Genomic DNA, 13,195 nt, shown 5'->3' on the forward strand with positions numbered 1-13,195 from the left:
CTTTCAGCTTATTTTATAAACACGTTTTTGCTTTTATTGGGTTATTTTTAAAACTTGCCCATTAAGTTTTCTTAAATTGTGGAAATGCCCCTCTCTTTTCTAGACCTTTTCATTTAAGCCAGAAGATTCTTCATAAGGGGTGGACAAAAATATCATATGGGAAAAACTAGATTTAACAAAAAATGTCATTCGTTTGCAAAAAAATATCAGGTTTTAGTTTTAACATTCAAGACCCCAACTGAGGTCGGTTTTTAGTTATATAATAATACATTTTTATTTTTATAAAAACTGAATATTTAAAATATTTGAATAAAATAATACCAATTTAATGGAGAAATTACATAAAATCCAATTTCATATTATAACAAATTAATGATATTTAGCTCACCAAATGGATTTGATAAAAAAAAGTTGATAAATACTAGATATTTGTGTAAATAAAAATTGAAAAATATTATTTAGTGAGTGTTCTGTTTCATAGTAAAAAATATATATTTATCTCTATTTGTTAACTATATTATAATTGTACTATAGTAATAAAATTAGCGACAGTTTATAACAACGTTTATGACGAAGAATGTCATTATTATATATATTCTGTAGCGATTATATGTATAAACATCACAGAAAGGCTTCGTTTGAGGTAGCGATATGGTGTGGTGCGTTTAGCTTACTTTTTGTCTCATATTACAGTATCTAATCTCACCGCCACCTCTGTTTTTACATTAATCGCAGGTAAACGCAACGCCCATCCAAACTCACCCTAAATGTATTTTCAAATTGTGGGAATAAATTTCGCGCAAAAATCATTGGTGGGAATACTATAACTATTTTTATATTTAAGAACACAGTTGTACATTTAAACTATTAACAACATTTGGTGGCATAAACGCTACAAAATATTTCGATAGTCAAGTTAGTTTTTAACTAAATTTGAAGTTAAATCAAGAGCAAATTTTGAAAATATTTTTATTTATTTACGTGATTCTTATTCAAAATTTTATTTAAAAGAAAGCATTGATAATTATTCTTTATCATCTCATTATTTGAAGTAATATCACTCAATTAATTGACACTAAACTCGCATTTAATAACAACTAGTCTTGTGGATTTATGAACAGTCTTGTGAGGATGAAATTCGTCGTGTCTAGAATACTTGTAGGGGGGACGTTCCTTATTGATTGGAAAATTCGGCACAACTTTGTTAGATTGGTGGAAGACTCTCTCTCGTAACCGAAAATGGATTGCTCGGATAACATCAGCTCGCTTGGTTGAATTGAACAATGCAAATCCTACTGAGGAGATTCTGGCTGAGATTGTTGATGTCAAGCTAGCATTGAATATGGAAGCAGATAGGAGGAAAATTACTGAGAGCAACAAGCTCATGCTAATTGGTTAAAACAAGGGGATTGTAACACTGCTTTCTTTCATAAATTTGCTTCCCATCGAAGATGTGTAAATATTGTTACTGGTTTGGAGGATTAAGATGCGTCTTTTGTTTCTTCAATTGGATGTCATGGCTTTGGTCGCCAAACAATATTTTGAGTTTTTATTTTCATCCACTAGTCACAATAATCCTCATCATTTCTTGGGGGGATTGATACAAACTAGCCGAATGAATGACGATCTGATGGTAGAGTTTACAGTGGAAGAGGTTCGGGCTGCTGTGTACAATATACCTCCACTTAAGGCTTCGGGTATGGATGGTTTTCTGGTTTTTTTTTACCAGAAATATTGGCATGTTGTTAGAGCTGATATTACAAATTACTATCTTGCGATCCTTCGATGTGAGGTTTTGTTGGAGATTATTAACCGCACTAATATTGTACTTATGCTGAAAGTAGTGAATCCGAGGAATATGTCACAGTTCAGCCTATCAGTCTATACAATGTTCTCTATAAAATAATCTCCAAAGTGCTGGTAAATAGATTTCAGCGAGTACTCCATATTTGTTTTGATGAAGCTCAAATTGCATTTGTTCTCAGAAGATTTATTTCTAATAATACTTTTATTTCCTATGAGATTCTGCATTCTTTTAAAAAACGACGGGTTGGTAAAATGAACTGCTTTGCTCTCAAACTCGATATGCGTAAAGCATATGATCAAGTCGAGTGGAGTTTTTTGGAAGCTATGATACACTGTATGGGTTTCCGTAAGGACTAGGTTTCACTGATTATAAGTTGTATTAAGATGGTTTCCTATTCGGTGGTGCTTAATGGTCAATTGGGAGAAGTCCTCCATCTTTTGCGAGAGCTCTATCAGAGAGACCCTTTAAGTCCTTATATATTTCTAATCTGTGGTGAAAGTCTTTCTTCCTTGCTCTGGCTAGCACAGCGGGAGGGTATTATTCATGGCACAAGTATTGGCAGAGCTGGGCCCCATTTATCGCATCTATTTTTTTGTTGATGATAGTATTCTCTTTGGGGAGGCCACTACTTCAGGTGCTCATAATATTTGCTCATTTTACGAGAATGCGAGGCTTGTTTGGGGCAACAAGTGAATTTCGATAAATCTTTAATTTATTTCAGTACGAATGTGGATGAATCTGTGTGCCATCAAATTAGTACTAGCTTGGGAGTGAAGTTTACTTCTAATCTAGAAAAATATCTCAATCTCCCAACTATGATTGGACAACGAAAAAGAGCAGCTTTCCAACATTTCAAAGATTGGTTCAGAAGGTGTATTGATCATTGGAGTATGCATTTTTTGTCACAAGGGGTAAAGAAGTTTTTATACGATCGGTTCTTCAATCTATTCTGACCTATGCGATGCAATGTTTTATTTTTTTTACTTCTGTCTTCTTTATGTAAAGAGTTGGAACCTGCTATCTGTAAATTCTGGTGGCAGAATTCCAGCACGAAAAGAGGAATTCATTGGTGCTCATGGTCTTCTTTATGTGAGCCAAAATTGCAAGGCGGTGTGGGTTTTCAAAATTTATCCAAGTTCAATATTGCACTATTATCTAAGCAATGTTGGTATATTTTATCGATACCCGATTGTCTTTTAAGTAGGGCTTTGAAAGGCAAATATTTTCCAAATTTAGATTTTTTAAATGCTCGATTGTGTTCTTACCCTTCTTATACCTGGTGTAGCTTGTGGAGTTTGCGTGATCTTCTTGAAAAAGGTCTAGGCTGTTGTATGGGTATTAGAACTTCGGTTTCCATTTGGAATGACTGTTGGCTTTCGAGACCTAGTGACTGCAAGGTACAACACGTAGCTGTTACTCCTTCGGTTAGTTGGGTGAGTGACCTTATGGTACCAGGTTTATACAAATGGGATGAGGTTAAAATCTATGACATTTTTGTAGTTGATGAAGCTGAGAGAATATTAAGTATTCCACTAGCCCAATTTGGCCCCCTGATATTCTTGTCTGGAAGGGTTCTCCTACTGGGCTCTATACAGTGAAAAATGGGTACAATATGTTACTAAGGTCTTCTTGCACAGATCACTCGCATGGTTTCCACAATGACAACTCACTTACTAGTAACTTTTATTCTAAATTGTGGCAGGCCAAAATTCGACCAAAAATTAGAATTACATGTTGGCGATTTTGTAACAATTATGTTCGTACGCTTTCTAATCCTTACAATAGGTGGGTAATGAACAAAAGATTTTGTAACAAATTCTCCGCTAGACCAGAAACTGTGGCACATATTGTATGGGAGTGTCTGATTGCTACGGCAGTATGGCAAGCATTGCAAATTTCGTGGCATGTACAACAAAACAATTCTGACTTCTTTAGTTGGTTTTCATATTTATTTACAACTATTTTGAATATTCTATCAATTTTATTCTTATTACAATCTGGGCTCTATGGATGGGGCGTAATTGAAGCTATCATGAAGGATTTCCTCAATCAGTTTCGAGTGTGGTGACTTTCATCCGGTCGTAGCTTCGGGAGTTATCCTTTCTAAGGGAGGGTTCACAACTTTATGGGGAGTTCGGAGGTGCGATGGCAGCCCCCAATTGGGCCTTTTGTGAAAGTAAATTTTGATGCCTCTTTCCAGTCTCACTCTAGGCAACCTTGTTCGGGTATTATTGTTCGGAATGAAGTGGGTCTGGTTTTGGAAGCAAGTATACAAATGCATAGTAATGTACCTAATGCTTTTGTTGTAGAGACTTTTGCTTTTGTCCGAGTAGTCTGTTTCACAACAGATCTGGGGTTCATGCATGTTACTATTGAGGGGGACCCTTTGGCGGTGGTTAAGAAAGCCAATTCCTTGCATGATGACAAATCAGAAATTGCGATGCTTATTAAAGAAGGAACATACAAGCTTAGAAATTGCTTTACTGATACTATTATTCAACATTGTTTTCAATAGGGTAATAGAGTTGCTCGCCATCTTGCTGCCATAGGTGTCGCTCGATCAGTTCAGGGTGGAGGTGGAGCCTATTGCCGTCACTAATCGTTGGTGAGTGGACCCGTCGGACTAATTTATTGAAATCTTCATTTCAGGGAAGCAGGTTCACCGGATTTTATTCTGCTTCTGGGATGCTTCTCCTCTGGCTCTCGCTCACTACAAGACTTTTCCAATTCATGAGAGTTTGGCTGGTTTTTCTTTGGTTTCAGTTTCATGTTCGGAAGGGTCTTTTGTTTTCGTTGCGTTCTTCATGTTTTGTCTTTTGGTTTGCTTTTGTTTGCTTTGTTTTTTGGTGTGTTGTTGGTTTGACTTTTATTTGCTTTTAGTTTTGCTTTAAATTCTATTTTGTTGCTCATGTTCACATAAATGAAAGTCTAGCTTTCGGTAAAAAAAACAACAACAACAACAACTAGTCTTAGGTACATCTAACATGTAAGTGAAAATATATTTTTTAATTAATAATTTAAAATAATAATAATTGATAAAATTAAATAATTTATCTTCATTCTTATGTTCTCCTTAAAAAAATAATTATTAACAAAATTAATGGATGTATTGAGGAAAAAATAGCAAAACAAAAGTTATTAGATAGGAAAAGTTAAGAGTCCTTTGAGTCATTGTATAAAAATAATAAAAACAACTTAGTTATAAATTAATTATTAAAATAACTTTTTTTTATAATATTTTATAGTATCACATATAGAGTATATGATACCAATAAAAAATTAACTCAATCATTACATAATTATTAAAAATCATAATAAAAAAATAGAAATAATATTTTAATAAAAGGATTTGCATATAGTCTATGTAATATGTATATAAATCTCTTTTTTTAACAATTTCATTATAAGTTCTGACCATATCTGCTCTTTTTGACACAATATCTAGAATTACTCATATTCCCTCCCTAACTCATAAATAGGAAAATAATGCGTTTCAGCACTCTTGAACCCACGTCCTTCTATATTAGCAGCAATGTCAATACCAATCGAGTTAAGACTCAACCAACTTAAATTAACATAAGTCTTAACTTGTATGTAGTAGTGGTTAAAATTCTTGTTAGACATATGTTTAGCATGGGTCCATGCCCCATCCATATCCCCAATATTGTATAGAAAAATTGACATAAAAATTTTTTATTCTTATATAAAATAAAAAATATTATGTTAATTTTTATTTGACATTTTGAAACAAGTAACAATAAGAACAAAAATTAACATAAAAATATAAAAGGAAAAATTAACATAAAAAAATTTCAACTTTATTTTTATATATAAAATAAAAAGGGGCAAATTTCGACGGTATATATAAATTTTAGTCTAATGTGCAACTTTATGTATAAAAGTTTATTTTGATTAAGTCCTCATAAATTATTGACACAGTTATTGATGTAACTTTTATATATTTATATCGCATATACAAATAATTATATTTATCTAATATGTAAATAATTTGATATATTTACTTCTTTAAACGTGTGTAAAGAATCAAAAGTAAAGTTTTGTGTATATATTTGAACCACAATCAAAGCTTTATATAAATAATTGTACTAAATTAAAGTTCATAAATCAAATTGTACATTGAGTCAAAGTTAATGTATAATTTAAAATTTTTCCTAAATAAAAAAAATACCATGTTCACTTTTATTTTAAATTTTGAAATAAGTAACAATAAGAAACAGAAAAATTAACATATAAAAAAAGTATTCAACTTTAATTTTTTTATGTAAAATAAAATAGTTTGTTAATTTTTATTTTAAATTTTAAAATTTAATAATATTAAAATGAACTAAATTAACATAAATAATTAAAAAAGGTTCATTAAGAGTATTGCTTAGATAGTATATTTTTTAATAATCTCATTATAAATTTTGATTATATCTTCTTCTTTTTTTACACAATATTTAGAATTATCTATAATGCCTCTCTAACTCAACTCGTAAATAGGAGAATAATACATTTAACATATTTAAATTTATGTCCTTTTACATTAATAACAATGTTCATACTAATTAAATTAAGACACAATCAGCTACAAATATATAATACTTTAAATTCAAGTACTTTGGACCATTAGGAATAGGAAAAGTATTGAATAAAAAAAATACCGACATTGTTAACATCGGTGTACTAATAAAATTTGTGTGTTGTTTGAGGTGTCGAATTTATATATAAACAAACTCTTCATACTCCTATATAAAAACAAAAGAAAAAGTAAGAAAAATTGGGAAAGCTAAAAAGAAAAGCATTATTATCATAGTCCGACTAGATTAATTGATTAAACTCAAATTATTCAATCACTTGAATTGAAACCCTAAAATAGAGGAAGATTGAACCCAAAAAAAATGTTAAATCAGGTAAAAAATGGGTTAGTTTCAATTGGATTTAAACTAGTTTAAATATTTAATTTTATTATTATAATTTATAGCAAATGTAACTATTTCCAAATTTTAATCAAATCGGTTGGATCAAAAATTGATTGGGTATCAATTCGAAATAAAAGATTGAATTAATTGACTAATAAATCGATTGAGCCAACAATTAAATCAATTGAACTAAATTTAAAAAAAATAAATTAAATGAATTCTCTTTATTTTTTAAAATTTTATGAGTTTTAGTAATTTATTTAATTAAACTCAATAAACGGATGAAATTGAAAATTGAAAAATCTAATTGGCTCCATCATCTATCCTTATTAAAAAAGTTTTATTATTTTATAATCTTTATTTTTGACATCCATTGTATTGACATTAAAGAAAAGTAGGAGTAGGTTGTGGTGGCAGTGATTGCGTCTGTCCGAGCACCTGAGTACGTAACACGGTATTTTTATTTGGACTATCCCTTGAAACGCGTTTCCTCAACCTTCTTTATTTTGGACTCTCTTTTGTGTGCCACACAACACAACAAAACAAAGATAATAAGATGATATGCCATCAATTTTGTTCAAATTTATTTAATCAATCAATTGGATTAAAAATAATAAATAATGAGTAAAATTATATAATATAATTATAACCTTAATTTAGAATTAATTTGCTGTGGTTTTAAATTTTTATTATATTTACTATAAAAACATATAATTAATTTTATATTTTTTTAATCTATTTAGTCATTTTTTACGTACAAAATATTTATTATTTTTATGATAATTATATTTAAAAATTTTATTTTTAAACTGTATCTCTCACTTTCACCTAGTTATGAAGGTTATAAAACATAAGTTCAAATTTCACAAAAAACAAAATGTGAATCTACATTGTGAGTGGAGGCACCCCTTCGTGAACTTGGTGTGATTCTCAATGCAAGCAAAAGACAAAATCCGAACATAAACACTCATCTCGAGAGATAAAACACTTTAAAATTTTCTTCTCAAATCAACCTAGTTATGTATTTATATAATTTTTAATACATTAACAATACATCCAATAAAAAAATTTTACAAAAAAAAACAATCTAGCATATAAACATATATTCAAATCATGTTTCATTAAAAAGAAACACTATTAAAGGCTTTTAAATTGATCTTAGCTTATCAGGCAATATATCTTGGGTTATCATTGTAATTTTCTGTTACAAAATCAAATTTTATTTTATGTTTTTTTTAATTTTCCAATAATATTAATTAGAGAAGAAACACTGAAAAAAAAATAAATTCATTTGGATCAATAAATAAATAATTACAGAATACCCAAAAAAAAAAAAACAGTGGGGGGATTTCCCCCATTGCCCTATATTGTAAAATCCTTATGTCATCCAAGCTATTCATGCAACATGAACAAAAGAGAAGAACCTGCTGAAAAGACCCAACACAACCACAAGTAATGGCACACTACTTTCTAGCTATTGTTGAACCAGCATGAACACAAGAACTGCTAGCAAGATCGAGATTACAGTCATTGAGCCCTTTCGATTACCGCTGTTTGTTGGCAGCATTGAAGGGAGTGCACACTCCTCGCCATTGAAGAACACTTTAGAGGGGAATCCATCACCTGCAGCAATGTTAATGGAAGGGGTAGTTTTCTTGGTGAATGAGATAACTGTCTGTTGTTTTCCGGGCACCCTAGGATCTTTCTGAGGGTTAGCTGCATCGGTTTCTGCAACGATATAGTTTAATCCGGGCAGACCTTGCATGAATATAGTATTGTTAACACCATTCATCTCCAAGGCTGTTCCGTTGAAGGAGTACATCTTTTGAAACCCGGGGGTAGCCTTATTCAACTGTACAGCAGCAAACCAATCAGGGAAGGCGGTTTCATCCCAGTTGAATATTGTGATCCTAGCACTCCATCCTCGAGAGAAGTCTGAATAAAGATGCCAGTTTATGCTGACCCCACAATTGTCACCACACGGCATTGGATTTGGCACCGTGAAGTGTTTAAGATCAGCCCAAGCTCTGGTTATAGCAGTTCGGTTCTCAAACGGAACAAGAAGTGCCTCAGGTGGAACAAGAACAGCTGTAGCATTTGCTCTACAAGTGTTGGCTGAGTTGCGAGGGCACCCACAGGCACAAGTCGGGCATGGGACAACTGATTCATTGAAGTATGCAGAAAAGGATACGCAGCACTTTGGGCTTGCATTCTTGGGCCGTGTAATATTGCAAACCACCTGCCAGCTAGCAACTACGGTCGTATTCGACGGCAAGCCACTTGGGTCTGGGAACTGACTAGGGCTTACACGGACTGGGGGACCACATTTGTAATTAGGGTTCAACGTGCCATTGATCTTCCAATTCTGAGGAGGAGAGAGCTCAGAGCGGTTGAGATCCGGTGGCATTTTAAAGACCTGCATTTGGAATACTGAACTTGACTTGCTAGGGTCCATTGTTGGTGGCAAGATAGTACCATTCCGGCAACATTTTGGGATCATCCCCATGGTTGTATCGTTTGCCTTTGTCAGAGGCAGGTCAATAATCGTCGGCCTCCTCTCACAGTTCAACACATTGCCAAAGTCTAGATCCCTATAATGTTGTCCTTGCGGACCGAATATGCAGTCTGATGAATCAACGACATACGGATAAGCCCCTTTCATCGTATATATAAATTCATCCCTCATCCAATCAAAACTCAATTTCCAATTATCAAGTCGCCCAAGGGGGTTATGGTTTGAGATAGTAACCTGTGCCCAATAGTTCGAGTCGTACGTTCTCGTCACATCATACATAATTGTAAGATCACCACTTTGCCGAGGTAGGAACTCATCCTCTACCGTAACATTCGTCTTGAATTTCGGGTCTTTGGTGCAACAAACTTGCATCTCACTTTTACCTGGAAAACAGCAAATGGAAATCATATTCATACAATCTAAAGCATTCCTCAACATCACCATTATAATTGAATTCAGATCGAAGCCATAGAGGTGAACTAGAATCAAGATCAAAGAGTGTCCATCCCTATCCAACCAAGGAAGAAAATGATAACTAAAAAAAAAACAGCATAAGGAGACAAACCCAGTAATAAAATCTTTAACAACAGAAGAATTTCATTACAGCAACAGAAAACTCCTAGTAGCAGAGATTATAAACAAATGATTTACTTCAACCAAATCATAATTTTGATCTTTCAAAACAGCTTGAAATGAAACATTTCCCACTCTCTATTATATGATCATCTTTTGATCTAACCCAGACATAGAAACTTGACCAAATCCACTAAAAAACCATACAGGAATAAAAAATTTCCACTGTCCACTAATCTACTCAAATATTATATCTCATTCAAACAACAAGGAAAAATCAAGCATATACATATAAACTTTACCCAAGTGTTTTTTTACCTTGCAAAGAAGGCTTAGGACAAAGGAAGCCATCATTAGCAAGATGAATAGTTTCAGGCAAGGGAACACTAGGAGCCGCCACTCCAAACTGAGTCCCAAGAAGCTTAACTTGAACTTGAATCTGATTCAAATCTCCGGCAGTCTCAATCGCTGTTTTCAGATCAGTCATGGGGTACCCAGCAAAAACGGTACCGTTCCCAACATTGGCAGGCAAGCTCGTCCCATCAGCCAAAACCGCATTCGACGCTGAAACTAAATACTCGTCGTTTTTAAACCCCACGAAAACCCTCCACGATTTAAGCTTCTCGTCGCCGTTATTCAGCACCGTTAAGACTGACTCGAATCTGTACGGCTGGTGCTTGGGATCCGTTGGTTTTAACTTGGTTCCGGAGGTGTAAGCGTAAGATAAGAAGATCCCATTGCAAGTATCGGCGGCGGGTGATGGGGCATCGGCGACGGTTTGAGAGAAAGAGAAGGGTAAGAGAGCGAAAAGGAGTGAGAGGTTGAAGATGAAGAACAGATCGTAGCTCTGGTTCAGAGCCATCGAAAGATATGAGATTCGGAAAGGGAAAGATCAAAACAACGAAAGCAAATGGAAAGTGTTTTTTGTTGTGGAAAAAGAAACGCGTTGGATTGGTGTTCGAACAAGACAGCTTAGCAAAGGCTGGAATTTTTTGAAAGCACGAGCTTTTTTTAAAAAATTATTTAAAAAGTAGACACGACAACGCTTTGCTCGGTTTTCAGATCGATTTTTCATATTGAATCTTATTTTTTTTCCTCAATTCAAAGAACAACATTCATTATTTCAAGCTGAATTCAAATTTCGAAAATTTTAATTTCAAATGTAAAGCATAATTATCTTGATTTGTGATTTATTTGATTGAATGTATTAATAATAGTGATGATAGTTATTATTATTGATCTATAATTTGATTGGGTCTGGGTCTAAGTCGAGTTCTACACTGTTCGCACTACTTTCTACTTTTGAAGGCCATGGACAAGACTTCAATTTACAAAAAAAACTATAAAAATAATTTTTTAAGTTATTCTCTTCTCCTCTCCTCAAGAGTATAAACCCTAACTCATTAATAGCTCTATGTGGCCAAGCGAATTGTGCAGGTAATAGTCCCACGGTGTCCGCACCACCATCAGCATCAGCTTACCTCTATCCATTGGGTCTTGGATTTAAGAAGCAGTGCTTAAACACATTCATCACAATTAGCACTTCCTCCAAATCTAGTACACTACCTTTGTGAAGTCTATAATATTCCCCAACCTACTTCTGTTATAATTCCTTGCTTCTTCAAACATATACTCTTACCAAGTATTGACCACTCGGTTGGAAAGTCAAAGCCACTATTAAGCTTGTACTTAACCCTTATGTACTTGCAGTGATTTAGATGAAGATTCGAAGACCAGTTGGTAATGATGGATTCCACATCTTCGCAAGGAGAGAAATAGAATAAACCCATCGAACCCTCTCGATTGCAGACATTCAACTGATACAAATTCTGAAAAACAACGATCAGTGGCACTTCTTTGCATCGGCTGCATTCGAAGAAGTATACCATTGCAACCCACCATGAAAAACCAAATAACTGCCCCAGTTATCTTGTACTCGTCGAAAATGTGGCATAAAAAAAAGGGTTGAGTGGTAAATGGAAACCTACCTCTATCACGTGCAATGGAAGTAAAAACTATCGCCGTTGGTGTCACTCAACTGATTTAATCCTTCAGGGATTGATAAGTCATAAGCGAAGTTTGGCATTTGAATTCCCCAAGCAGCCAAAATGTGATTCATTTATTCCACTTTCGTAATGCAAACGTAGGCCTTAACGTCCACAGGAGTACTCGCTTCACAGCGTCGCAGGGGGATGTTTTGAATAACACAACCACTTCCTCTAGTCCTAGCCATGGTGTTCTAATAAAACTAGAAAAAATCGAAAGAATGATGGAAAAATTAGGGAGATTACCTCTGAAACTGTCCTTCTCAACAATTGTTTCTTTTCCAAAATCTCGAATTCAAACAATGTAATTTTTAGGGCTCAAGTAAACTCCTTTTAAAAGGTTTTTTTTTTGCACTTTAACAATTCGTATATCTGAGAACAAAGACATAATTAGTTGCGTACAGCTATACCCCCTATTGACACATAACGAAGTGTATGTTGCAGATTAAGTTATAAAGCGTATTCAGTAAGCTTCTCCTTATATATTACTTCTCGTCTCATAGAACCAGGTTCCAAGAAGAGTCACTTTATAGCTCTTCTTCGAACTAGGTGGGGGACATGTTGTTATGATACTCATTATTACCGACCTATAACCTGATTGAGTACGGGTCAGATTCTACATGGTTCGCACTTCAAGCTCATGTAACACTATGAGTTCGTACATGAGATCACACGATGTGGGTTTGCACGCCATCACATAGGTGAACCCCTATCGTATAAACACGTGTTAGACCTAGAGTAAAGTACGTGTCAACATGCATGGAACCTACCTATGACATCACATCTATGAACATAATATCATATAAATACATAGCTTCGCGATCTAAAAGACACACAGAAACACTCAACAAGAATGAAATTTTGGATAAAACTTAAAAGCTTTTTTTTAATCGAATATTTAATAAGGATGATTTAAAATGCAAATTAAGAAAGGATGAGAACAGGGAAAAGAGAAGGGAAGAAAAAAAGCAAAGTTCCCACTTCTCATACTAATAATAAAAGGGCATTGGGATTTGGTGGGTTTGGATTTTTTTTCTTCTAATTTTATGTGCTTAATTTAGATTTGTTAATTTGAGACCTTGGTTAGTATTAAATTTTAATAAATTTGGATGAGATCAATTTGAATTTTTAAATTTTTTACTTCATTTAATTTTAGATTAGTTTTGAGTTGAACTTATTCAATTTTTTTAATAATCTTTTGAAGCTATTTGTTCAAGTCATTTAGATTTTAGGTTTGTTTTAAGTTTAGATTGTTGACTTTGAATGATCAATTTTTTCTTGTATTCTCCATATTTGTTTTATTGTTTATATTTGGGTTTGTGGTTGTCCCTTA

The 13,195-nt window shown here is 33.6% G+C and overlaps 1 protein-coding gene across 1 annotated transcript; it reads right to left on the reverse strand.

Moving 5' to 3' along the window:
* Positions 1-8,000: 8,000 nt before the first annotated feature.
* On the reverse strand, positions 8,001-10,948 carry LOC107933235 (COBRA-like protein 7). Its single transcript, XM_016865391.2, has 2 exons — positions 10,136-10,948; positions 8,001-9,627 (listed from the first exon to the last, which is right to left on the reverse strand). Exons 1-2 carry the CDS (start codon positions 10,677-10,679, stop codon positions 8,204-8,206), a joined length of 1,968 nt encoding a protein of 655 aa, XP_016720880.1. The 5' UTR covers positions 10,680-10,948; the 3' UTR covers positions 8,001-8,203.
* Between the last annotated feature and the right edge of the window lie 2,247 nt (positions 10,949-13,195).

Source organism: Gossypium hirsutum, chromosome A02, assembly GCF_007990345.1.
Source record: "Gossypium hirsutum isolate 1008001.06 chromosome A02, Gossypium_hirsutum_v2.1, whole genome shotgun sequence".
NCBI lineage: Eukaryota > Viridiplantae > Streptophyta > Magnoliopsida > Malvales > Malvaceae > Gossypium > Gossypium hirsutum.

Excerpts from the sequence above, each read along its gene's own strand:
- LOC107933235 (XM_016865391.2), bottom strand. The coding sequence starts at position 10,679 with ATGGCTCTGAACCAGAGCTACGATCTGTTCTTCATCTTCAACCTCTCA. Across the intron at positions 9,628-10,135 it reads TCCTAAGCCTTCTTTGCAAG|GTAAAAGTGAGATGCAAGTT; the intron begins GTAAAAAAACAC and ends GCTGTTTTCCAG.